This window comes from Raphanus sativus, chromosome 8 (assembly GCF_000801105.2).
Source record: "Raphanus sativus cultivar WK10039 chromosome 8, ASM80110v3, whole genome shotgun sequence".
In the NCBI taxonomy this organism is placed as follows: Eukaryota; Viridiplantae; Streptophyta; class Magnoliopsida; order Brassicales; family Brassicaceae; genus Raphanus; species Raphanus sativus.
Window position 1 is genome coordinate 9516939 of NC_079518.1, and position 27519 is coordinate 9544457.

Consider the following 27519-nt stretch of genomic DNA (forward strand, 5'->3'; position numbering starts at 1 on the left):
ACCACACTTTATGAATGATTTATATTTTAATTTGAAGACCAGCGTAAGGTAATATAGTCTCAGCTACAGAGGATTATTTCTTAAAGTTTTTTTGGCCCCACCCACTTTTGGCCCAACAACATTGTTTGCCAACGCAAATGAAATAATACACCTTTTTTTTTAATTTATGGGGTTTAGAAGAGTCAAATGTTTTTTTTTATAATAAGAACTGGATCATGACCCGCTCGACCGAGCGGGATTCAATTTTCTTTTTTATCTTTGTTTTTACTAAATGTTATATATGATCACAATCTGTATTAATATAAAATTTTGATAAATAACAATGTATACTAATGTGTTTAAATAAGCAATGTGTTTAACTACTAAATCTGATTTTTAAATTTTATGATAACGTAAAGTAGATTTTTTTATATTATTTAAAATATATAGTGCTATATATTTTGTATTTTCAACATTTATCATACAAAACTTACATTGGAGTATTATTTATATGAAAATATGTGTAACATAATATATTTATATATTATATAAACATATGCACATCCGCACGGGTTTTATTTTTAAAATGTATTCTATATTGTTTAGTTTTATGTAGTATTGAGTTTGTATAATTCAATTTTGTGTTTAAAGAACAATATCAAAACTGTCTTTCGTATGTAAAAATAACGCTTTGCAAGCGCGAGTTGTGTTTTTTTATTGTAACACAAAATTTTATATAAAACTTATGTTTTTTGTACATTACGAAATTTAATTTTTTAAATAATTATTACGTAATTTCAAAGTGAATTTTATCTCTAAAGTCTAATATATTTTGTGTGTAATGGTTCAAAGCATGTTCGATATATATTATATTTCAGTTTGGTTTGTTTTTAGTATTATTGTATAAGTATAATACTATACAATATTACTATTTTCTATACAATATATGAAGCTATGTGTTATTTGTTTTAGAAAGTAGATTAGGCCTAACGTAGTTATAAGAATAGTCATATCTTTATGTATATGTCTATGACTTATCTACCCAATGTTATTAGTACTAATAAAATTAATATGGCCAATGAAAGTATACTGATCAATTTAAAATGAATTGTATAGGGTAATTATAGTATAATTAATATTTTTAGTATTCTTAGTATATATCTTATCTAAATTGACATGTAATAAATGTAAAAATCATATATAGAATATAGACAAAAAGAAGAACTGTATTTAAGGAAATACATCAATGCAAAGTTAGACTATAGTACGTATTTTATATAAAGAATGAGACATTTAATTTAAATATATAAGATCCACCTTTAAAAATCCACCTAGAAAAAGTTGTAATATTCCTGTTTTAATAAGATAGATAGTCAAATGTTAATGACTCATCTTTGTGATTAGGTGTTATACTAAACATATCGCCATTATTTTACCTCTTAAAATAGAACACAGCAATGAAATTTAAAAAACATAGCAATGGATTGAAGATCTTCTATGAGACTATAACCAATTTCGAAGCATACAAATATATCAAGGTCTTATATATATATTATATGTACCTTCCCAAAAAGAACCGCAAGTTTCATACAAGGAGCAAAAAACATATGAAGTCGAACCAGAGTTTAACAAAACCAAAAAAAGTGTTAAAAGAACACATTATACATATGATCTCATTAGTTCACGGATTGAGAAACTTCTATTCTACTCTGTATACCAAATGATTTTCGAAGCTGAATCACAGAACATATCTCTGATTTTCTGTTTTTCAAGATCGAATCAATCAATGGCAATGATCAAGAACCCAACAGACACATACATGAGGAAGACCGGGTAAAGTGCGAGAGCCTTTCTTCTTGGGTTCACGGCTGCGCTCATGAAAGGATAAGCGGCCCACGAGCTCCAGGCAAGAGTCACAGTGACTACGATCATTTTGAGTATAACGTTGTCCTTCAACATGCAGATCACTGCTCCAACGTCCAGTGGGAACAGACAGTAGCCCAAAAGGCTTAGACTTTGGAAGAAGATTATATGTCCCCCCTGTATATATTGCAGCATATTGTTAAGGACAGTGAAAACGAGAAGTTCAAAAACCAAAACTTCGGCTGTATTACTAGATGAATCAGATGAGTACTTACCAGGAGCAGCACATTTAGTGTGAGGATCACTGCTCCAGCTGCAAGTAGTGCAAATGCCACTGCAAACACTTCGGACTGAAGATTACAGAGGAAAAGAATAAGATCAAATGCAGTAAACAATGAACGGTTCGTTCGTCTAACAGATGTACATAGGTAATGCTGTATGACTTTAGGGACTCAAGCCCGGGATGAAAAATGCAAAGAAAAGACGATTTTAGATCGAAATGAAACACAGATGTGGCTTATATCCATATGACTAAAAGATTATAAGTTTACACATTGACAAAAGCAAGCAAAGATATATGACGCCTATATCAAATGCATTCAAACACAACAAAAAGAACAAAACAGACTTCTTCTAATCTATTGATTTCACATTTTCTTACTCAGTATAAATGTCACTACAGAAACCATTTTCAAGCAGGAATATCTGAAAAACCGACCACAACCATCGTTTTCCCCACATAAGCTTACGAAACTACAACACTTAAAAGGTTAGTTTTTGACAATATGGTTAATTCTATACCGGATCCTAGACATAAAATGCTGGAAAGGCAAGACAAGGGAGAGCGATGAAACTCAAAATTACAAGCAAGAGAGCACAATATGCGTTGGTTCTTGCTCACTGAATCAGCTCTACGTGTCAAAACCAAAACCTGACAGCAGTGCAGTGTCTATGGATTCCTTAGCCTAAGAAATCAAAACTAGGAGCAATGCCACTAGAAGCATCATTCGAGAGAAACTCTCAAGTCTCAATCCAGAAAGATGTCACCTATAACATGACTTCAAAAAGGTTTCATGATTCCATTGTAACAAACCATCGGTTTATGGTAGACAGTCCACAACCATCGTTTTGGCCACATAAGCTTACGTGACTACAACATTTAGTATTGAACTTTACAATATGGTTAATGATGCGCAATATCGGATCATAGACATCAAATGCTGCTCAGGCAAGAGAGTAGAGAGCCATGAAAACTCAAAACTACAAGTAAGAGAGCACCACATTGTGCTGTTTACTGTTCACCGAATCAGAGTTCTCTGTGTTTAATCAAAAGCTAAAACAGCAATGCAGTGTCTAGGGATTTGCCTTAGCAAAATCACGCCAAGATGCCACCTTTACCGATAAGGGCACTTTTAAAGCTAAGCTTTTTGATTTTTACCTTCTTGACGGAGGCAGACCAGGAAAGCGTAAGGCCCAAGAAAACGATGAAGAAAAAGGGACCCCACAGATCCCAATCCCTAAGGGCCTTGCCCGGATCCTCCCTATTCGGATTCGGAAACACCACCAGCTTCAGATTACTCACGATCCGACACAGATCCCTCTTCACCGTATCCCACACCGGCTCCGTCAACGTGTTCGGCGGAGATCCGAATCCCGTGGTCTTCGAGCCTTCCGAGCTTCCGAAGTTAACTGAAGGCGGAAGCGACGGAGGGGCTGGGACGGGCGTCACTTTCTGGGAGGCGGAGGAGGAGGAAGACGGCGGAGGCGGGGGGAGATTGGATTGGACGAAAGGAGAGGAGGAGGAGGAGACGGGTATGGAGGGACGGGTGGGGCTGGGTGGACGAGCTGGGAGGACGGTTCCGGGACCTGATTGGAATCCGCCGCCGTTCATCATGTTCTCGATCTCGTCGATGTCTGATTGGGACGACTGGTAAAGCGGAATCGTGTCGTTGTGAGACATTCTTGAGATTGGTTAGGTTTCGCCGGAGCTTTTTTTTGATGTCGGTGAAGAGGTTTGAATCAGATCTGACGTTGAAGCGAGAGTATTAATTAATTACTAAAAGGAAGGTACCTGCGAAAACGACACCGTGTGAGGATGCGACGTCGTTTGCTTGATTATGTGTTGATTCAACTCTTGATGGGATTTTTAAGTAAGTTTGCAAATTATATATGACTTGTTATTGTTATTAAATCTTAAAGTTAGAAGATCTATTATCAAATCTCATTATATGTAATCATGTGATAAAGATATATATGTTGATAGAAAAATCAATATTGGTATATTTTTGTAATATTTGTAATTTTTGATGAATTCTTTACTATTTCCGTTTTGAAATTGTAGTTTTTTACCATGTTTTACACATATTAATATCAAATTATATTTTTATTATAAATATATTTTAATCATCAATTTACAATAAATTTAAATTAATGGTAATTGAATAAACATAATTATTTATTTAAAATTATCTTTAAAAATGGAAGGAGTAATAAACAAAATTTGATTAGTTTTTATATTGAGATTTTTTCAGTCATTGCATTTTGAGATGCATTTAACACGTTTCACGTAGTGTTTACAATATAAGTGAAGCAAATCATCATTTTTATGTACAGTATATAAAAGAACTATCATTTTCATAGAAGATTTTTTTTTTTTGAACATTGAGATATTTTTCTTACACAAACGACATATCTTACATAAGTAGACACACCCTTTGCTTTATTGCACAAAGATATACATTCACAAGAATCAAGAATCAAACACAAAAAGAAGTAACAGAGCATTCACATAGAAGAAAAAGAAAGCAGAGGAACATAGAGAATATATGTATATATATATATAGAATGGTTTTAAAGTCTATGCGCTTGTTGCACATTCCCGAGGGATTCCCTGTGGGAACCTCTTACTATCCGTACAATAATTGTAGATCATGTAATTCTTCTGGACCCACCTGAGCCTAGTTTGGCTCGTCGAATCCATTTGTTGAGTGTACCAATTAGAGGTTGGTCTCGTCGAGCTACAAGACGACCTTCCGTTGGCATGAATACACCCATCACACTTAATTTCCCTGTAAGAAGCCACGAAAGGAGCTTTGGACCAATCTGTTTTAACCAGACCGCCTCTAGTTGCCCAATCATCTGCGTTCCATAAACTCGCGTACATTCTCATCGGCTTGCTCTTTGGAAACAAAACACCGAGCGGCTCAGAGTTCTTGAACTCTCTAATCGGTGTATTATCGACGGTCCATCTGAGCAAAAGAAAGAAAATATACAGAACATATCAGATAATAAAGTGTTGACCCTTTAAGCTTTAAACAATTTATTAAGAATTTTAGTATTTTTTTTAAAAACGATTTAAGGACTTATCTTCATATATATTGTCTAAAAAATTGGGGCGCAATGCTAATGCTTCATTTAGCTATGTTTATTAGGATCGGTTTGGGGGATGCGGATAAAAAACATAAATAAACCCTAATTAGGGTGTCATTGAGTCATACTTGCGTAGGAAGAAAGGTGGGATTTTTTACTTACATGATTCTTTGAGGGTTCCAGAGGATTGAGTAAGTGTGGAAGTTTGCGGTTGGGTCAAACCAGAGATGGAACTGTTGTTCTTTGTCACCTTTACCTTGAGTGTAAACATTAGTATGTAAAGTATAAGGATCTCCACTCATATTACCTAAGAACTCAAAATCAATCTCATCCCAAGCTGATCCTTCTGACTTCAGCTGCAAGTTAGATAAACAAACACACAATTATCAAGATAACCTCTTCAAAATAATCAATCTAAATCACATAAAAAAACAATCCTAGGTTAAGTTACTTACGTAGAAAGTTGTTACTGTTCCTGCCGAGTTACCGGGAACTAGCTTAATCTGCATATCGATCTTTCCGAACAAATACTCTGCTTTGGACTGAAAACCAGAACCAGAGGCCTTGTCTAAGATGAGAGTAAGAAGCTGGCCGTTGTTGAGTATCTTCCCACGGCCGTTTCCCCATGCTACGTTGACGTCGCTGTTGAAGTCAGCTGCCGAGGCTGAAAACGCAGCCGCGAGTAGAGCTGAGAAGAAGTATATTTTGAAAGAAGACATCTTTGTGTGTGCGTGTGTTTGGTGAGGAATGTGAGGAAGAGATAAAAGCGAAGATCGTATATATAGTGGGAGGAGAAGTAATAATAAAGAGTACTTAATAAAATAAATGAGAAGAGAGTGGGTGAACAAAATGAGGCTCATATCAAGACATTGCAATATTGCATGCAAGATGTATCACAGCTGGAGTCTTGAGTACCTCCATCATTTGGTAAACATATTATTTTACCATCCTTTAAATTTTTATATAGAGATAATGAAGTTTTTTTTTGGAAAATAGAATAAGTTATATTCATTATCAACATGGGCACATCGTTAGATATAAATTATCTATTTTATTTTACTTCTTATATAGAAAACTGATATAAACTTTTCTTTGGGTTAAAACTTTTTACTGAGGAAATTAAGTAATAGTTTGCTATATAATTGGTGCATGCTTTGTATATATGTATATTATAAACTGCACAAGATTACCAAAATCAAATGTTTTAGTACATCCTAAATCACTACGTAGAGGCCTATATGAGAGACAAAAATAAGGGGTCTAGAGGAACATTACGTGTGAAATTGTTCGACTTCAAATTCCCAAACTATAGTTTTTTTTTTTTTTTGAAAAATTCCCAAACTATAGTTGAAATTTGAGGAGAATATTTCTTTTATATAACCTTTTCCTTTTTGTTTTGTTTCAGAGTTTGTATGTATCCAATTATTGAGGCGTAACTGGACCATGTTTCTGGAATAAAACAACTTGCTTTGACTCTCAAGTCGAACTTTTCTACATGCATTCAACATCAAGCTTTTTAATCGTACATATTTTTTTGGCAGCCCATATATATTGTTATGATGTGATTAAAAAACTATATTGGCATTGTGTGATTTGAGGAGTAGAAGCAACGAAGAAAAGTAAGAGTTTAGTTGTATGGGTTAAAGATCTGATTGCGTCAACGAAGGTGCAAGTAGGAGAATAGACACGCTCTATTTTTCTCTCTTTTTAAACAAAAAGGACAATACCAATTTCTTTTGGTTGGTCACTAATTAATGAAGGGACTAAATAAAGATGTTCCATTGCAACAAATAAATAAAAATTCTGAACTTTTATAAAATAAAATGAGAAAGTGAGATGCACTGTCATATACTCATATTACATATTTATTTATTATTTTATAAAGGGACAAAAAGAACATTTTACATAAAATATATATAATACTTTAATAATACTCTCTATATAATTACGTAATTACATTTTTATGGTTATGAATGTTAATTTTTCCAGAATTAAATCAAGGAAACCACAAATAAACTAAATTTAAGGTTACGTGAGGACAACTACTGATATTTATTGGAAATGACTAAGAATAGCGGTCCAAACTCGAATGCTATTTTCTTCAAGCACCAAAGCTGTTTTCATCCTCATCTGTTCGTTTAAAGGAACCAGCAACGATCAGTATCGCAATTGTTTTTGCTAATTTTGTCTTCTGTTTTCATGCCAAAAGTACTAATAAATGGTCATTTCCAAAATTTCATATTGAATTTTCATATAATTGCCAACTAATTTCATAAACTATAGGTTATCTATCGACTAATATAATTTGTTACCAAACAATTTGTTTTAGTCAAAAAAAAAAAAACAATTTGTATCCAACTCTAAGACAACATCATATCCTGTTTATTTATTTATTTATTATATTGATACTTGAGATTGAATGTCAAGTTCCTCACATAATAGAACCATAGCTTAAAATTCTTTAAAAGAAAGCATGATATACGAACTCCACTAATCAAAAGTATTTGTAGAAAAAAACTCCACTAATAAAATAGTAACGTTTGTCAAACAAATTCAATTCATTATTAGACTGACATGATTTGAGTTTAGTGCACAAGACAGCTTGATTTTAATAATAGTATATATACTTTTGAGTTTTGAGTAAGTAATAGTATGGACCATCCGACCATAAGAACTAAGATGGGGTGGCTACGTAACTAAAGCTATATACACATATGAATAGGAATCATTGGATGAGATATGGAAATTTTGATTTGGACTGCCTAACCAAACATCAACTTGGTCCCACTGAACTTTATAGCTGTGTCATTATGAAATTAATTTCTAAGTGTGATGGCTCATCAGAATTCTTAATCAGGGGCCTAATCTTACTGTTAATTCAGTTCACCATATAATTCATTTTAACAAACCCATAACTCGGACAGCTATGTATGGTCTTGTCAATTCCGGTCCTATTTATCACCACCATTACATGTTTAAACGTTTAGATGTTTTGGTCAAAGAAGATGAGACTAATGAGTGATGACTGATGATAGGGATGGACACGAATCATATATCCGAGATTATGGAGATATTCGTAATCCGGTCCGAATAATCAATTATCTGATCCGATTCGATTCACTATCATTTAGATATTTTGTGTATCGAATATCCAAAAAAATTTAGATTTTTGATCGGATATCCGATTAGACTCGTAAAAATAAATAAATAATAAATAAATAAAAACCAAAATAATATAAAATTAAAATAATTTATTGCAAAAATAATTTATTTACTTTTAAAAATTATAATAACTAACATAATAAATTTAGTAAATAAAAATACTTCAAAAGTTATCTGAAATATAATATATGTATAACTTATATATATAAATCTTTAAATATATGTATTTATATGCATATAACAGATCGGATCAGATATTTGTTCCTAAAAATATTAGTATTTGTGATTTACTTTATTTCTTATAGATATTCCATTATAGTATTTGATTTGCCTCGTCGAATTATAGAGATTTAAATTTTTGATCGAAATGGATAACGAATAGAATAAAAATTTACTGATATTTTGTGAAGCCCTGGTGATGATAATGCATTCGTCAATGCATGCAAAGTTATAGAAAGTTATAGAAGACAGAGTGTAGTCTCACGACTCTCACCATATAACCACACAATTATTTAGAACCATTCATCGACATTTGTTACAGAACACACTGTGTGGCCTAACCAAATATCCTCGTTATTTTTTCCTAGATCGATGGGCTGAGAGAAGTTTTTTTGGTTCAGTGGTCTAAATAAAAGTTCAATAATATTTCTACACCATAATATATGTTCAAATTCCAAAAATGCAAATTATGCAGATCATTGAGGAAGATATTGTTAAGGAAATATGAGATACTTTAGTCCTTACTTGTAATTACTAAATACTTGTCTTATACCTACGTACATCCTTTGTATAAATACTCTTTGTATACCTAATAACAATGTATTGAGCCTTCTCTCTATATGGTATCAGAGCCACCTACATCTAACTAAGCCGCCTCTTTTCTATTTTTCAAAAACCTTCATCGAGCATCACCATGTCTGGTAGCTCCAGTACCTCTCCGGCTCTTCATAACGAGACCATTACTGTCTCCAATACCACCACTCTTCTCAACCTTAACATGACAAATGTTACCAAGCTTACCAGCTCCAACTTTCTCATGTGGAGTAGACAAGTCCTTGCTCTTCTTGATGGATATGATCTGGCTAGCTTCATTGATGGATCTGGAGTTGTTCCTGCCGTCACCATTACCGCTGCTGATGGATCACTTCAAACAAACCCCTCCTACACCTTGTGGAAGCGCCAAGATCGATTGATCTACAGTTCCCTTCTTGGAGCAATCACTGTGACCTTGCAGCCGATTCTCTCCACTGCAACAACAGCTGCAGAAATCTGGAGTACTCTCCAAGCAACCTATGCGAAGCCAAGTCGTGGTCATGTTCAGCAGATCAGGAACCAGCTTCGCTCCTGGAAGAAAGGTGTTAAACCTATTGATGAGTACTATCAAGGACTCACCACTCGCTTTGATGAACTGGCCTTGCTTGGCAAGCCTCTTGATGCTGAAGATCAAATTGAACACATTCTTAATGGACTCCCGGACGATTACAAGACTGTTGCAGATCAAATCGAAGGGCGTGATACTCCTCCATCTCTCACTGAGATCCATGAAAAACTTCTTAACCACGAAGCCAAGCTTCAACTCACTTCCGTTGCTGCCTCCCCTGCTCCTGTTTCGGCCAACCTCACGAACTACAAGGGCCCAGCTCACAACAACCGCAATCACAGTAATGCCTATCGTCGTGGAGGCTATCGTGGAGGTTACTCTCAGCACCAGCAACCGTTGAACTTGAACTCTCAACAATCTCAGCCTCGTGGTGGTGGTGGTGGCTATCAAGGGAAGTGTCAAATTTGTAGTCTCTTTGGACACAGTGCTCGACGCTGTCCCCAACTTCATGGTGGAAACTTGGCTTATATGAATCCGCAACAGATGACTCCCCCCTCCACCTCTTGGCAGCCACGGGCTAATGTAGCTCAAACATCAGTTTACAATCCTAATGCGTGGCTTCTTGATAGTGGTGCTACACATCACCTTACCTCAGACCTCAATAACTTGGCACTACATCAACCATATGGTGGTGGTGAAGAAGTTGCCATAGCTGATGGTTCAGGTTTAAGTATCACTCATACTGGCTCTGCTTCTTTACTAACGCCATCTAAGCCTCTGCAATTGCAAGATGTTCTATGTGTGCCGCGTGTGAACAAGAACTTGATCTCAGTTTATAGATTATGTAATGCTAATCAAGTCTCTGTGGAATTCTTTCCTTCTTGTTTTCAGGTGAAGGATCTCACAACGGGAATCCGGTTGCTTCAAGGACACACGAAGGGTGACTTGTATGAATGGCCTCTCTCTGTTCCCAAACCGTCCGCTTCTCATGCCTCTTACCCTGATACCAAAACCACTATCTTTCACTGGCACCAGAGATTAGGCCACCCTTCTTCTGCTACCCTCAAATCGATTGTTTCAAATTTTTCTCTGCCATGTTTCAATAAAACTTCAAATGTTTCTCCTTGCAATGATTGCCTCCTTAATAAGACCCAAAAGCTTCCTTTTCATCAAAGTACTATTGTTTCAACTCATCCTCTTGAATATGTCTTCTCTGATGTATGGCAATCACCAATACCTTCCACTGAAAACTACAAATACTATCTTGTTTTAGTAGATCATTTTACTCGTTATACATGGCTCTTCCCTCTCACTGCAAAATCTCAAGTCAAAGAGATCTTCCTAACCTTTAAACCCTTAGCTGAAACCAAGTTCCAAACCAAACTTCGCAACCTATACACTGATAATGGTGGAGAGTTCATAGCTCTCCGCCACTTTCTTTCCACTCATGGAATCTCTCATCTTACAACCCCCCCTCACACTCCTGAACACAATGGTCTGTCAGAAAGAAAACACAGACATGTTGTTGAGACTGGTTTATCTCTCCTGTCCAAAGCCGATATGCCTCTTACCCATTGGCCATCAGCATTTGCTACGGCTGTCTTCCTCATAAATAGACTTCCAACCCCTGTTCTATCCAACATCTCTCCCTATCAAAAGCTCTTTGGCATCTTGCCTAACTACCATAAACTGAGAACTTATGGATGCCTTTGCTATCCATGGTTAAGACCATATGCACCCAATAAGCTAGAACATCGTTCCTCCCCTTGTGTCTTTGTTGGATATTCTCTCACCCAAAGTGCCTACCAGTGTCTAGAACCAGTCTCAGGTCGTGTCTATATATCCCGCCATGTCAGGTTCAATGAAACCCAATTTCCTTTTGTTCAGCTTACCAAACCACCCTCTGTTCCCTCCGACTCTGTTCCCCCATCTTCGTTTCCTCCCTTTACAACCGTTCCTGTGTCTCCGTCGTTCATACAGTCGCCCACTGTGTCTCTGGACGACCAAAGTTCCACTAGTGGTTCCTCACCACAACCGTCGCAAATGTCATCTGGTAGTGCTACACCGACTGCGACATCGACACCAGCTTCCGTGTCTCCGCCTACTCTGTCTCCTGAACCTGCATCTCCTGCTCACGCTTCTCCTGCGCCAGCTGTCGTACTGGAACCACAACCAGTACCGGCACCACAGCCTGTACCGGAACCACAGCCAGAAGCACCGCGACACTCTATGACTACACGGTCTCGGAACAACATTGTTAAACCGGCTACGAGGTATAATCTTACTGCCACTGTTCAATGTGATCCACACTGGATACCCTCGACTTGGCAGCAGGCAATCAAACACGAGCATTGGAGGAAAGCTATGAGTTCTGAATTTAACTCCACTACAGAGAACCATACGTGGGACCTTGAAGCAGTTGCAGAGACGATGAATATCGTCGGTTGCCGTTGGGTATTTACGATAAAATACAAACCTGATGGGAGTATTGACAAATATAAGGCTCGTATTGTGGCAAAAGGGTTTCATCAACAGCTTGGAATCGATTACACCGATACCTTCAGCCCAGTCATCAAGGCAACTACGATTCAGATAGTTTTGGGCATCGCGGTTAACAATGACTGGCCAATTCGCCAGATTGATGTCAATACAGCTTTCCTGCAGGGACACCTGAATGAAGAAGTATTCATGTCTCAGCCACCAGGTTTTGTTGATCCTAATCGTCCTACGCACGTTTGCCGTCTACGGAAAGCCATTTATGGCTTGAAACAGGCTCCACGGGCCTGGTACTCTGAGCTTAAATCCTTCCTGCTCTCCTCTGGTTTTCACAACTCCGTCTCTGATACTTCGCTCTTTATCCTCAAGTATCAAGGGAAGTTCATCTATGTTCTTGTTTATGTAGATGATATTTTGGTTACAGGAAGTGATTCTCAGTTGGTTCAACAAGTCATTGAGAGCCTTGCTACTCGCTTTTCTATCAAGGACATGGGAAATCTAAGTTACTTCTTGGGTATTGAAACCATAAGAACAACTCATGGTCTTCACTTGATGCAGCGCAAGTACATTACAGATCTTCTTCTCAAGGCAAACATGCTTCACGCTAAACCAGTCGCCACCCCTCTCCCGACGCATCCGAAGCTTACTTTGAACTCTGGATCGGTGCTACCTGATCCTCATGAATACAGAAAGCTTGTTGGTAGTTTGCAATATCTGGCACTAACTCGCCCTGATATATCATATGCAGTCAACCGCTTATCTCAGTTCATGCATCAACCGACGACAGATCATTGGCAAGCTCTTAAAAGAGTTCTTCGATATCTCTCTGGCACCTTATCACATGGAATCTTTTTGCGCAAGCAGGCTACTACTACTCTTCATGCATATTCAGATGCTGATTGGGCGGGTGACTCTGACGACTATGTCTCTACCAATGGATATATTGTCTACATTGGTTCGCACCCTGTCTCTTGGACGTCTAAAAAGCAGAAAGGTGTGGCTCGTTCTTCGACCGAAGCCGAGTATCGTGCTGTCGCCAACACAGCTTCTGAGCTTCGTTGGATTTGTTCTCTTCTCACTGAGCTCGGGATTAAGATTCCAACCACACCTACAGTATACTGCGACAACATTGGAGCCACATACTTATGTGCTAACCCGGTGTTTCACTCACGAATGAAACATATAGCTATCGACTTTCACTTTGTTCGTGGTCAGATACAAACTGGCGTGTTACGTGTTGTCCACGTCTTGACGAAAGATCAACTTGCAGATGGCTTTACGAAGCCTTTGGCACGAGCACCGTTTCAGAGCATCAGGAGCAAGATTGGTGTTTCGCAAGCACCACCATTTTGAGGGGGCGTGTTAAGGAAATATGAGATACTTTAGTCCTTACTTGTAATTACTAAATACTTGTCTTATACCTACGTACATCCTTTGTATAAATACTCTTTGTATACCTAATAACAATGTATTGAGCCTTCTCTCTATAGATATTATAAGAGATTTCATTATGGTGTAGAGCATACCGTCAAATACTGTCAAACATAGATCGTTGTGAAGCGTTTAAAAAACGATAGGCTGAGTGTCATTTTCATTAACCAGCTGATCTCAATGGATAAGCGTAATTAGCATTTAACACCAATTATTTTGGTTTGTCCTATAAAAGTCTCCATGTCCTTTTCATACTTGATAATGGCCAATAATAATATAATAATAATGTTACTATGATCATTTTCTGAACTCTAATCTTCACTAATAAACTATCAATATTGTTATTATCCACATGTGTACATAACTCTTCAGCAAATTTCACTCATTATTATATATATTATATATTCTTGCCTAAACACAAAAAAAAAACAACTTCTTAATGTTTTGTTTATTATTTGACAGCCTATCCGAGAAGAGCATGACCTAAAAACTTTTTTTTTTGAATTGTCAGGTGGATATATGGATTTACATCGCCAGAACCAACAATTTCAAATACAATAGTAAGCTCAATAGACAATAGCAGCTGGGTAATTTCAATGATAACTAAGGACGGGTTAGTACTAATCTCGTTTTAGAATCTGAGAACACAGGATTTTTTATATTTGTTAAATCACTTCCATAACCATAACTTGTGGTGCTTCCATAACTTGGGCAGCTCTTACGTCCTCCCACTCGACGAGCATTTCTTTTCTGCCAGTATACCTTACTCAAAAAAAAATTGAGTATACCGACTAGCAATGGAGTTTCTACATGGATCTTGCCTTCTTTTACAAGGGTGAGCACGGTTCTGACTATAGTCGATGTTCTCGATCTATAGTGGATCTTCGTTTCGTGAACTCTTCTTGATAAGGATATAGTATGAGCATTAGAGCATATATACCACGTTTACCGTCTTACTACTAAGCCAATCCATTTCTATGCTTACTGCTATAAGCCAAGCCATTTCAACGAACCAGCTTGAAACCAAGCCTAAAAATGTTTTTTTTTTCTGGTGAGCAATAATACACTTCGGAATAATGTGCTGAATTTTGGATTGTCCCCGTTATGTTCTTCTCAAGCATTGTTGTAGATTTATTAAACATATCCAGTGAAACGAATTAAATTTTCATTTAAGTTTTGGTAACGAATACAGTACTCTTTTTTTTTTTTTGCTAAAAACGAATACTCTTGTTTCCATAATTTATTATTTGTTGTTACTTTAAAAAATCTTACACAATCACCAGACACACTGACACACATAATAGGAGCAACAAATAAATGAAAACTAGATTCTGACCCGCGTTAGAACGCGGATTATGTTTTTTTGTTGTTTGATTTATAAAACCGGTAAATTAAATTATTATGGATGTTAAATTGTTAGATTAAATATTTTGTTGCTTGGACCTGTGTTACTAATGTAGGAGCAATCATATCTGATTTTATTACTTAAGTTGTAATCATTGAAAAACAATGGAAGATAATTTTTGTTTATAATATCATTTGAAGATAAATTATGTGTACATTAATTAGTTCTTAAATACAGATTTTAATTTGAAGAATGTAAATATATTTACATTAAGTTTTTGAAAAAAAAAATCACTGTAAAATAGTAAAAGTGATTTATATTTATACTAAAAAGCTAAAAAAAAAATTAAAATATGAAAAATTCTCGAGAAAGGAGGAGACGTTTGAATTTTCCCATTAAAAATGATATATTCTTTGAAATTTATAAGCTCGTAGTTTTTTTTTTGTTATGAATGATCTTAATATGACTGAGAGTTAAATCAAACAAATGCTATCAAAGGCAAACCACAAATCTATTCAATGAAATATAGAGGCTTGGCAGAAAACCCAAATCCGATAAATCAAAACGAATCCGGTCCACAAAAATAATCACGAATCTGAACCGAAACTGGTTAAAGATTCAAACTTGGTATAAAATTAGAATCAAACTCCGGTCTGAACCGAAATATCTCGGATATCCGAATCGATCAGAATCAGATTTAAATACTTAAATATATTAATTATTTTCAGAATTATATCCAAAAATATTTAAAATATATAAGATATCATGAAATTGTCCAAAATACTTGAAAATATAAAAAATAGTCAAAATTAAATATATAAAATAGGTAAAAAAATACCAAAAGTATTTAGAATATCTATTAATTTTCCATCCAAATATTCAATCTAAACTAATTGTTGTGTTAAGGTTAGGTACTTTGGCATACATTATTTAAATTTATTTGTTATATATTATTTTCTTAGATTTTGAGAAATTTTTTTAAAATATTTAAATTTTAAAATTTTAAAATAATTTAAATAGGTTATACGAATCCGCAAAGATCCATAACCGAAATTTATAATTACTCAGATGAGGCTAAAATCTTTCATCCAAAAATGTGAAACTCGAATAGATCCGAACCAAACTCGAATGGATATTCTACATTCATCTCTATGTATATATATGTTTTATAAATATATATATATATATATATATATATATATATACACGCAAAGATTAGGTCGATATCAGAATGCACAAAACCACGTGTTCAATCTAGCTCCAATCAAATGTGCATAACTCAAACCATAATTCTCGTTTTTATTAGCCTTAGTGGCCCTTCCTCATGCACTCTTTTTCATGATTAATTTAAAAATCCCAGGAAGATTGGTTTAATAGAACATAAGTCGTTTGATTTACTTATATTAGAGTACATTGTTGGTTTAATTTAAGTAGTCTGGTTTTAATTTAATTGTAGCATATAATATAATTAAACAACATCCTACCAAACTTGAAATAGTCCAAAACTTAAATGACAACTTTAATGGTAGATAAATTTAGGACTCTATTTTAATAGAATAGATAATAGATAAAACTCATTCCAGTAACAATGACAATGCCAAGTCACGAATCAAAAGAATCAATAATTTAAGTGCAAACTGCAGGAACACCTTGAGGAAACCTTCTCTTATCGGTGCAATAGGTGTAGATCATGTACTTACTCTGTGCCCATTTCATTTTTTTCTGACCTGCCAAATCAACTTTTTGAGTGAACCATGGAGAATTCCCAGGGCAAGATGATTTTCCATTAGCCCAAACACATCCTTCCACATTGTAGTTTCTGTAGAAAGCAGTGAAAGGAGCTTTAGACCAATCTGTTTTCTCTAATCCTCCTCTTGTAGCCCAATGCTCGGCTTCCCAAAGGCTCGCATAGAGCCTCATTGGTTGGTTCTTTGGGCGAGAAATTATAAGCTTGGACGAGAAAGTTAGTATATTTGAGATTTACTTTGACAAACTAGTCCTGATAATTGTTGTGTAATTTTTGTAATGATCATTTCTCAGTGCTCTCTGAATAGGTTACAAGTTTTCACACGCATCAAGTGGAGCCAGTTAAAGTTTTAGTAACGAAAACTCTTGATTCCATAATATATTATTCACTATTAATATAAAAATCTTACACATGCCCACATGCACATGAGTAACAATTGAAAGAAACACTCTTTTGAGTTACAAAGACAATGCCAAATAACTTATTCAAGAATCAATAGTAATTTAAGTGCACACTGCTGGAACACCGTGAGGAAACCTTTTCTTATCGGTGCAGTAGTTATAAACCATGTACTTTCTTTGCGCCCATTTCACTTTATTCATACCTCCCTTACCGAGTTTCTTAGTAAACCAATGGGAATTCCTGGGGCAAGATGATTTACCATTAGCCAAAACACATCCTTCCACGTTGTAGTTTCTGTAGTAAGCAGTGAAGGGAGCTTTTGACCAATCTGTTTTCTCTAATCCTCCCCTTGTAGCCCAGTGCTCAGCTTCCCAAAGGCTCGCGTAGACTCTCATTGGTTGGCTCTTTGGGAAATGTACTCCAATAGACTCGGAGTTCTTGAACTCTCTAATGGGAATGCCATCAACTGTAAAACTGGAAATGAAAAAAAAGAACAATGTGAGAATCTTGATTCATGAACACGTAGTCTCAAAACATATGAGAAGGGATTAGAGAACACGCTTACATGATCCTTTGAGGGTTCCATGTGATGCAGTAAGTGTGAAAGTCAACGGTTGGGTCAAACCATAAATGAAACTGTTGTTCTTTGTCTCCTAAACCTTTTGTGTAAACATTAGTATGGAGAGTATACGGATGACCACTAATGTTTCCCAAGAACTCGAAGTCTACCTCATCCCACGTACTTCCATGGGACTTGAGCTACACAAAAGTCATCGTAAAACACCAACAAACTTATTAACTATATGCAACCTAGCAAATATGAAAATATGTAAAGAATGGAGCCATGGCCTCATTGGAAAATGGACCAGACTACTCGTCAGGTACTGTCCCCTTAGGAGATTAGTTGAGCATCGATCCAGATATATACCCCCATATATTTTTTTGAAAAAATGAAAATATGAAGAGAATGCTTTAAAGTTGTAAGTTACTTACATAGAAAGTTGTGACTGTTCCAGCAGAGTTACCAGGGACAAGCTTCATCTGAACCTCAGCTTTGCCATATAGAAACTCTTGGTTGGATTGAAAACCAGATCCAGAGGTTTTGTCAAGCGAAAGAGAAAGAAGTTTGCCTTCATTGTCGTGAATCTTTCCACGTCCATTACCCCAATGTATATTCACATCTTTATGGAAGCTACCGGCGTAGACGCACACACATTGTGCCACAAAGAGAACCAAGAACGCAAACCTTGTACTGCAAGAAGACTTCATTTTTGTAGATATCAGATGTATATTGTTGATGGAACCTGGGGAAAGTGACATTAGTTTATATAGATGCTGGAAACGAAGCGGAAGAGATGGAAGTTTCATGGGGTTGATCATTAATGGTGCATGTGCTTTGGGCTCGTTGGATCACAGCTTTCTAATATTGATTATTTGATACGTTCTTTGCTGTTAAAAACGAATCAAACTAAAAAAAATAATTTCATTACTTCTTTAGTGTTACGAACCGAATAATTTTTAGACATTTGTATCAGATTGGCAGTTCTTAATGTTTTGATATGTCAACGCAGCTTCGAAGTTCGAGAACCGTCTGTAGAGAAACACGTCTGTGTTTATTTTGAAGTTCAGATGGAGCCAACCTATAACGTAATAGAAAGACACACGCATTAAAGTTTCCTTAAACTTTGGGTCTATATCATTTATATATCCATAAAAGGAAGGTTTGATGTTTTGACTTTGTTTTTTTCTTTTTGAATTTAAGTTAACGTTAAATCTTGTGTTTGATCAAAATCTCTCTTGAAATTTGTAAAACATAACTATGAACAAACTGTGACAAAGTAAAAATTGCCTGCCTTCTATATCTCTGTCTTTGCATATGATGTTAGATTGACACGCTGCTTGCTTGTGGGCTTGTGTCGGCCTTTCAAAAAACCCATAGTTCATCCAAGAACATGTTGATATCGTTGGTATATGTTACTAACCTCACTTTTTGATATCACTTTTTAGTACTCATTGGATGGGCACTATCGGCTCGTGAGTTTGGCAGATTGTCAGATTATTCTTCCTTGAGAAAGCCATTATGTTCTTTTGGGGAGCAGAGAACAGCATTTTCATACATAAAGAGTTCGTAAAAGTTCCATTCATACATAGACTCTAAATTTCGTTTCTCTTTACCCAAATTTCGAAATCTTAGTTATGTGATAGTGATCTAGTTGCAGTCGTGTTTCAGGTTAGCAAATCCCACTATATTCAATCATGTGACCACGTGGATATGGAACTGTTTACGGTCCATTGGTCCATGTGAACTATACATCATTTTAGAGATTAGTACCCCAAATTAAACCAACTTTCGAATGCTTTCGTAAACCAACTTCGATACAGAATTCGTGAGTCAACCACTAACTAAAGTTGTAGCTAGCCAAAACGATATCATTCTACTTGTATATGGCTAGCTCCGAACCGGAAGAGTGACCAAACTCAGAGAGAGCTCTAAAAAAAGTAGACCAGGGTCTTTTTTTTTGTTTTTTCTGAGAACTAATCGTGTGGATTGTTGAGGATCGAAGAAGAGACTCTAGCTACTTGCATACGAGGTCGATTTGGTTAACTATAAAGGAGAAGAAGACTAAGAATTGTGTTAGTATTCAATCTCGAAACTATGTTGAACCAATACATCACAAAGCTTCGATTCTGAGCTGTGTAAAAGAACTGTACATGTTAAAAAAACCAAAGTTACTACTAACATGATAATCATAACAAACTCGATAAACAAAACAAAAAAAACTATAAAACACTTTCAACACTTCACCTTTTTGGCTCCATCTTCTTACACTACTCTATAACCCTATCCCTGCAAATCGGACAAGTCGCGACTTTGACCAACCAGAAATCCACACACTTGCGGTGAAACACGTGTCCGCATCCAGGTAACTTCCGACACCACTGTCCTCGTCTGAACCCGTCGATACAGACCACGCACTCGCTTACGGACAGCGTCTGCTCGTAAAACTTGAACTGGGGAAGGCTCTCCACGCATCTAGGAGACAACAACCCATCCGAGGATTCGCGACGACGGTAGTTCCGGTGGAGAAACCAGTAGAGAGAGAAGAAGAAGAGAGAGAAGCTGAGAGACATGAGGATGAAGAGCAAGGCGGTCGCGGCTACAGGGATCATGATAAGACCTACGAGGATTTTCGAAAGAATCTTCGTTGATAGACTCGTCGCGTGGCGCTTCGGTGGCGGCGCCGATTGATCTCCGGTGATTGGTTCGTCGTGGAGAATAGACATCGACATCGGAAGATCGCGGCGGGAGATAAAAATCTTGTCTTTGGACAGAAGGATTACCATACAGAGGTGAGGAATTGAATTGGGTTGAAAACTATGGATTCTACAATAGAAGGGGTGTTTGTTTATATATTACTTTTTAATTGGTTTATTATATACTTCGTATGTTTTATAGCGTATGACTTTTTTTTGGCTTACAGCATAAAGATTTAAAAATTTACTTTTTTTACAAAGTACTTTTAAAATATAAAATTTTAATAACTGAAACAATTATAAAATACGTCATATTCTATGAAATGGAGAAAGTATATATCTTGAAATATATGTATATTTATTTATATTTGACCACTCTATTTACACTACGTTAAAAATATAAATTATTTATTAATTTTTTATATTACAAAAAGTTATGTTATCTACTTTATTGAAAGAGAATTACATTTTATTTGACATAGAATGTTTTGTTTTTTGAAAAATTATATAAACATATTAATTGATGTTTTAGTTTATAAATAATCATATCAAAAATGGTTAATCAAGCTAAGAGTATCCTCAACGAAATTGCTAAGGGATGAACCCCACCATATAAGAGAAAACAGCGATACAAAAAATACCAAATTAAACAGCAAAATTTACACTGTTTCGTGGACTCCTGACGGTCTATGATCTATGAAGCACGGGGACGTCATTTAGGTCGATGTTTCCGTACCGGAACCGTTTCCGGGACGGGGACTGCTTGGGAACGGCATGGGGACGGTGAGAGCAACCGAACATCTAATTATTAATATATTGAGTGTTTATGAACATATTTACGTCAACATTATCTTATATTAAGATAATTCATTACTTCTTTTATTTAAAAAGTACTAAAAGGAAAAGAAGTTTTGTTTCTAATTCTTTCACTTTATGAACTTTAAACTAGATGAATGATATTTTAATAATCAATGACTAAACAAATCATTTTTTCCTATTATTATTATTTAAAATACTACATTACATTGTTTTCTTTAAGATTATAGTGTAATTTATTTTATTTTCAATTTATAAGTATATGTATATATGTTTTTATATTTAATATATATGCTGTACCCCCGTTTCTTTAAATTTTTAGTTTTGCCGTTTCCCGTCCCCGCTCCCGTACCCGTATCTGTTCCCGTATCCGTCCCGGTGCAACATAGTCTATGATTAGTTCCTAACTTTTTTTTTTAAGTCAGATGAAAAAAATTAAAAAATAAGCATCTTCTAATGAAGTGCTGCATTAATGATGCTTTAATAGATTAATGAAGGACCGTGACGAGACTGTGACGCGACTGATAAGAATGAGGTCGGCTTTTAAGACTGGAGTGACCGCCGGATCTAGTTTTCAATCTTTCAGATCTATGGTGTAACTCCGTGACGGCAGCGCGTGACTCAGTGGGAGTTCTTCTCCGCCTTCGATCTACCCCTTGCGGCAATGACACAGGTGGAGAGGCGTTTGAATAAGTGGCAGAAGATGGCTTTGTTTATCCGGTTTTCGGAGATGACGTGTGGTTCGTACACGGTGAGGCCCTACATCCCAGCACCGATGGCGCCTATGCGGTTCGTCCGGTGGTAAGGTATCACGTCATTTGAAGCTAGGGTATGCTGTTCCGGTTGCGTTTTGCTGTTTGTCAGGTCTGATTTTATCAGTACGGCTCTGTGCCGTTTTCTTGGCTAAGGAGTGAGATGGTCATGTCCATTGATGCTGTATCTAGTTGAAGTTTGCACCAACGTGGTGTTGAAGAATTGGTTCGAGTCCTGCACGCATATCTTTAGGCGACTAATGATTGGTTTTCTAAATGTTAGACTTTGATTAGTTTCAGTTTATCTTCGACATCCGTTGTTCACTCGTGTGGTCGAATTTAGGGGTTTAAGAGACAATATTTTCCGGGTCGTGGGGAATGCTTATTCTCAATGGATCGAGACAAGGGTTGACAACGGATGTGGGTCAAGTTCAGAATGCGCTGTCTGGCAATGAAGCTGTTGGTACACGGTCTGAACTCAAATCTTGTGGAGACCAATCGTTAGTATTTTACATAGATACTGGCTTTGCTCATAGTCTGTTTGTATGTACCGTTGTTTTCGTCTCATTGTGGTGAAAAATACACCGATGAATTAGATTGGGTAGTCTAAGATCCAAACCAGTTTCGACTCCAGTGTTCCTAGGCGATACTAGATCTCGTCGGTTGTATGTTGGGTTTAAAATCTCTTGAGGTTGTAATCCTGTATTCACATTTGGTTAATGAAAAGTTGATGTTGAGTTAAAAAAAAAAAATAGACTAATGAAGGAACATACGTTAATAATTATCTTAAGATAGAAATTAGAAAGGTCAGTGATAATGAAGATTTGGTAACAAGAAAATACAAACGTAAACCAAGAGGCGTTTTTTTTTTAAAAAACAATCAGATTATAACCACATTACCAGATTTTATCATACAAAATGTTTTTTACATCACAAGAAAACTAGAGGAGAAAACAAACGGCGAAAACAATGTTTCATTTAAGGATTAGAAAGCAGAGCTAGTTAGCCCATACGACAAAGAATACGAATATAATTGACTGGTTCAAATGATTCTCTGAACCTTCCTATATGGTAATGCCGAGTGTGAAGAGATAGGGACAGGCCGACAAGGGCAGTTTCCTTGGTAACACCATTTCTTATGTCAGCATACCATTCCATTCCACCACCTTCAACGTTCATTTTTAATATTATCTCCTTAATTTCCTTTTCACATTTTTATTCTGGTTCATTTTGCTATTTGAATTCGGTTATCTATGGTTGAACTTGGTTTTGAATTACCTCCTTTTGTGTCGTCTCGGCCCATTATCTTTCGCATTCTGACGCATTTTGATACAAACTTCATAGGAACGGGAATTAAAAAAACTTTGAGAGCGTCGATAACAGAGAGAACTTCTTCGTTTCCAGACGCCAAAACAGTCTTACAACTCTCTCATTCAACTTCCCAGCTTTCAGTGTCCTCTTTTCATTACACACACTAAAACAGAGCAAAAGAGAATCAATTACAAAAACAGAGTAAAGCTCTAAACTTTAAATTATAACTTCCCACGAAAGATTCAAACTTTACACTAAATTCGAGAAACCCAGACCAATGAAAAAAAAGGAGGGTTGAGACTATTTACCGCGAAAAGATCGAGGACGATGTGATCGGGGATATGAGAGAGATCGTTGATGCGAGAGAGGTTTAAGACGGCGGCGTTGACGGTGAGGGAGAGCAGAGACGGAGGAGGGTTTCTCATTCAGTCAGTCGACAGAGGGAAAGACGTTGGACGCTGCCTATATCTGAATTTCCACGACCGAGAGATATCTTCCTTTCGTTTCCACCAAGAAAAGCGACGAAAGAAGCGCCAACGGGGGTACGGACTATCTTCTTTTTTTCTTTCCGCGTTTGTCTAAATGAAACGCTAAACGTAGCGTTTGTAGAAACCGCCCATGACAAAATATGTCTGGGGACGTGTTCAGTTGGAGTTAACAAGAGTCCAATTAATGGTTAACTGGGCTGCTGGGCCTAACAAGAAATAAGCTAGAAATACGGAGATCCTTATTATTATTTTTTTAACTCTAAAAAAGTTGAAATACATAGTGTTTATAAGAAACCAAAGACAAAGAACATAAACCAAACAAAATAAAACAAAGATATAAACTGAGCCTAAAACTCATATATGTCCACAAATCTATTCCTTCCATCTTTCGAGAAGAATTCAATATCAATGGAACTGACCTAAAGAACAAATGTCTTGAGCAGTCCCAACCATGAAGGGAATATCACCAAGCCATATTAGAACCAGCAACATCAGAAACAATCGAAAGGTCAAATCTACATCAACTCCAGCAGCTGCTATCTATGTGAAACTTGCATGACTAGAAACCACCACTAAAACTAAGATACAAGGACAAAAGACCTTGAAACGCTATTTGGGAAAACGTCAAAGAAGACCACCAGTTCTTACACGCGGACACTCGCAAGGCAGCCAAGTGACCTACAGAATAAAGACTGCCCACCTCCTCGCAAGAGAAAAACTGAAGATCAAGTTAACTGCTTCGTCTAGAAACTATCTCCCAAAACCACAAAGGTCCAAGATAAGGTCTAGTAGATACCTCCACAGCGAACATAAATCACAAAAAACGAACCCAAAAGCTAACTTAGGATGCGACGAAGTGACTGAAACAACAAGAACCAAACAAAAGCAATATTCCCACGACTTCAAACTAATATTAATTCACCACACAAGAACATAAGTTTCGGTGATCGAGATGCTAGAAAAACCATCCTTCCTAGAGACACAAAGCCGACGATAGAGATGTTAGAAGAACCATCCCTTCCCGGAGACAGAAAGCCGGCGATAAAGAGCTTTGAGAGCCTCTTTCCCTAGAGTCTTACCAGCTCCCGATGATGGTGAGAATCACCAACCACCGGAGCAAGAGAAAAAAGACTGACTGCTACTCTTCTAACTAGGGTTTTTTGTCTGACTCGACGGAGATCCTTATTATTGTTTTCTAATTTAGTGTTGCTAATCTTCTAGTGAAAATGTTACCAGTCTAGCTGTTATACTAGAGTTATTCCACAAAAACGCTGACGTGGTGCAGTGGGAGTACCTCAACTCCTTCATTATATTATAAATTCCATTGATGGTTTTAAAGCAAGTAAAGTGAAACCTCTATAAATTAATAATGTTGGGACTACATCAAAACGATAATTTTTTTATTAATTTGAAGAGATTATTAATTTATCGAGATACTAATTAAACCAAAAACTCAATTTGGGACTATGAAATTATATTAATTAATAAAGATATTAATCTATCGATTATTAATTTAAAGAGGTTATACTGTATCTCGCTTACAAAGAAAATATATGAAGCTCTCTGCAAACACCCTATGAGAATTTGTTGACGTTCTAAATTGCTACATGTCCATTAATCATTCATCAACATTCTCTAAATTTTTTTCTAAAAATATTTAACAAAAAGGCATTTAAATATTATTTTCTTATTATTAGTCGGATCTCCAAATTAGTATACTAACTATTAATTTTCTCTTATATTTAAGTGTTTTTAATAAGTATCTAAGAATTAAAATATTTAAAAATATTGAAAAAGATGGAAGAATATTAGAAGTGGTATGAGTGCAGAATATTTTTACCTTGAGATTAAAATCCCTCTCTACTATATGTATTTTTAAGTGACCAATTTATTTTTCTAAACATTTTTTTTTTGCTTTTAGATACCCAATGCAGATTACAACTATTGTGATTACTCTCATCAAGCGCTTTCTTCCTTGTTAAATTAGTATGTATTTATGTATGAATGTAAAAGCCAATTTTCACACAGGTTGAATTGGTCAAATAAAAAGGTCCAATATACTTTTTGTAAACAAGTCAGTATATTATTCTCTGGCAGCTCATATGAGCTTTTTTTCTTTGAAACACGCTCATATGAGCTAATTATCATTTCCTTTTACAAGTTAAAATCTGAATGAATGTGTTACATCTCAAAATATGTTTTAGTTATGAGTGGGACTTTGTCTATTAACTAATAAAACTGAGCCAGAGATAGTTTACGTGTATATATATAATATATTCCCCACATAGTATATGTTCTTTTCCAATTTATTTCTGTATATAAATGTTCCTTTCTTTAGAACGAAAAGAAAATGCCAGGAAAAGCAATCCATGCATATAAATAATATGAATATGATATTATAGTAAATTAAATGCAACCGAACGACAACCATAACTACATAACATGTAAAACAAAATGTTTTAATTAAAATCACCATAATGTAAATGAAATTAACTCTCCTATAAGCGTATATAAATTTTCGTACGTACAAATACAACTTTTTTTTTGTTGAAGATATGTACAAATACAACTTATTATCGTAAGACATTTTCCATGTCCAATATATGGTCCTATCGACCAACAATGATCTCATCCGATGTAGATCATGATTTCACAAATAATGTCGTGCAAAAAAGAGCCATTTACCGTTCAATTCCAGCCGCAGCAGCGTCAACAATACTTCTCATCACATTCACTTGTGTCTGAAGTGAAACAATGTAATCTAACGTTTCTTGAATCAACAAGACATTATTGCTCATAAACTCTCCACCAGGGACAGCGTTTCTTAACCCTTGAGTCTTTCTCTTGACGAGCTTCTTTGCTTTTGCTGCGACCTCTTCCATCGCTGATCTCGACTTCCTCCTCATCAAGATCTTCTTGCTTCTTCTCACGATCTTTCTATGACACATAACTTTAGGTAACTTTTTGTTGATTAACGTTTCCTCTTTGATGCCAGAGAGCATTTGACGTACGAGGAAATTGTCCTCGGAGGCGGTTTTCTGGATTAGGGCTCGGCTCCAACATGTTGTTCCTTTTCTTAGAGACGCCATTGCAACGTCTGCAGAGAGCTTTATTGCTCTCTTTCGCTCGGAGACGCTCGTGTTGTCTATCGAAGGACGGAATATCTGAAGACCCATTTGCCATTTCTTTAGGAATTCTTTATTCATTGAGCTCGTAGGTTGCATCCTGAATCCGAATCAAGTAGAAATACTCAACATTCTGAACAATTCTCTTTTAAGATGTAAATAAATGCTAAGAAAGTAACAATTCACGTTGCTTTTACACATAAACAGGTTTATACTAGAACATAGGCAAGATAATCACTCGCTTTTTTCATCACGATTTATGCGGCAATTTTAGTTTTAGTTGTGTGTAAAATATTATGAAAAAGTTATATGAAAAATAAAAACAGAAACTTTTATTTGAGAGTATGAAATTATGGGTTTTGAAAAAATGTCAGACCGACACTACACATAAGAGTAAACATCAACGAGTTGGGAGACATGTAATAAACATAAAATCATAATCAAACTGGCCGTATATATCCTGTTTAGGGATCCTTATCATGACGAAAAGAGCAATTACCCTTTTTGTAGAATATTTCTTCTTCTTTTGTTGAGCGTAAGATTGCCAAGAAGAAAGGTCAGCTCACGAATTAGTGAAATCGACAAGAGAGAGACAGAGATGTAAGAGAGAGAGAAAGGAGAAGAAGATGCTCCAATTTTATTTGTTTCAAAACGAGA

At 36.0% G+C, this 27519-nt stretch overlaps 5 protein-coding genes and 1 pseudogene across 6 annotated transcripts; all 6 read right to left on the bottom strand.

Moving 5' to 3' along the window:
- Positions 1-1508: 1508 nt before the first annotated feature.
- On the bottom strand, positions 1509-3890 carry LOC108835419 (protein YIP4b). The gene is made up of 3 exons (XM_018608676.2): positions 3281-3890; positions 2118-2192; positions 1509-2019 (listed from the first exon to the last, which is right to left on the bottom strand). The coding sequence occupies exons 1-3, from the start codon at positions 3800-3802 to the stop codon at positions 1759-1761; spliced, it is 858 nt and encodes a 285-aa protein (XP_018464178.1). The 5' UTR covers positions 3803-3890; the 3' UTR covers positions 1509-1758.
- A 569-nt stretch (positions 3891-4459) lies between these two features.
- On the bottom strand, positions 4460-6002 carry LOC108819062 (xyloglucan endotransglucosylase/hydrolase protein 24). The gene is made up of 3 exons (XM_018592050.2): positions 5667-6002; positions 5374-5567; positions 4460-5090 (listed from the first exon to the last, which is right to left on the bottom strand). The coding sequence occupies exons 1-3, from the start codon at positions 5928-5930 to the stop codon at positions 4700-4702; spliced, it is 849 nt and encodes a 282-aa protein (XP_018447552.2). The 5' UTR covers positions 5931-6002; the 3' UTR covers positions 4460-4699.
- A 10590-nt stretch (positions 6003-16592) lies between these two features.
- LOC108821265 (probable xyloglucan endotransglucosylase/hydrolase protein 17) lies at positions 16593-18417 on the bottom strand. Of its 2 annotated transcripts, XM_018594312.2 has the most exons (4): positions 18109-18417; positions 17681-17874; positions 17505-17589; positions 16593-16895 (listed from the first exon to the last, which is right to left on the bottom strand). In XM_018594312.2, the coding sequence occupies exons 1-4, from the start codon at positions 18382-18384 to the stop codon at positions 16593-16595; spliced, it is 858 nt and encodes a 285-aa protein (XP_018449814.2). In that variant the 5' UTR covers positions 18385-18417. The 2 variants fall into 2 exon arrangements, with proteins under 2 accessions (XP_018449814.2, XP_018449816.1); XM_018594314.2 differs by lacking the exon at positions 16593-16895 and having other exon boundaries at positions 17103-17589; positions 18109-18415.
- A 1360-nt stretch (positions 18418-19777) lies between these two features.
- Positions 19778-20532, bottom strand: LOC108821198 (RING-H2 finger protein ATL14). Its single transcript, XM_018594243.2, has one exon. It carries the CDS (start codon positions 20458-20460, stop codon positions 19945-19947), a length of 516 nt encoding a protein of 171 aa, XP_018449745.1. The 5' UTR covers positions 20461-20532; the 3' UTR covers positions 19778-19944.
- A 2312-nt stretch (positions 20533-22844) lies between these two features.
- On the bottom strand, positions 22845-23970 carry LOC108821561 (uncharacterized; annotated as a pseudogene).
- Positions 23971-26217: 2247 nt separating this feature from the next.
- Positions 26218-27519, bottom strand: LOC108820742 (transcription factor IBH1-like 1). The gene is made up of 2 exons (XM_018593749.2): positions 27362-27519; positions 26218-26962 (listed from the first exon to the last, which is right to left on the bottom strand). Exon 2 carries the CDS (start codon positions 26959-26961, stop codon positions 26419-26421), a length of 543 nt encoding a protein of 180 aa, XP_018449251.1. The 5' UTR covers position 26962; positions 27362-27519; the 3' UTR covers positions 26218-26418.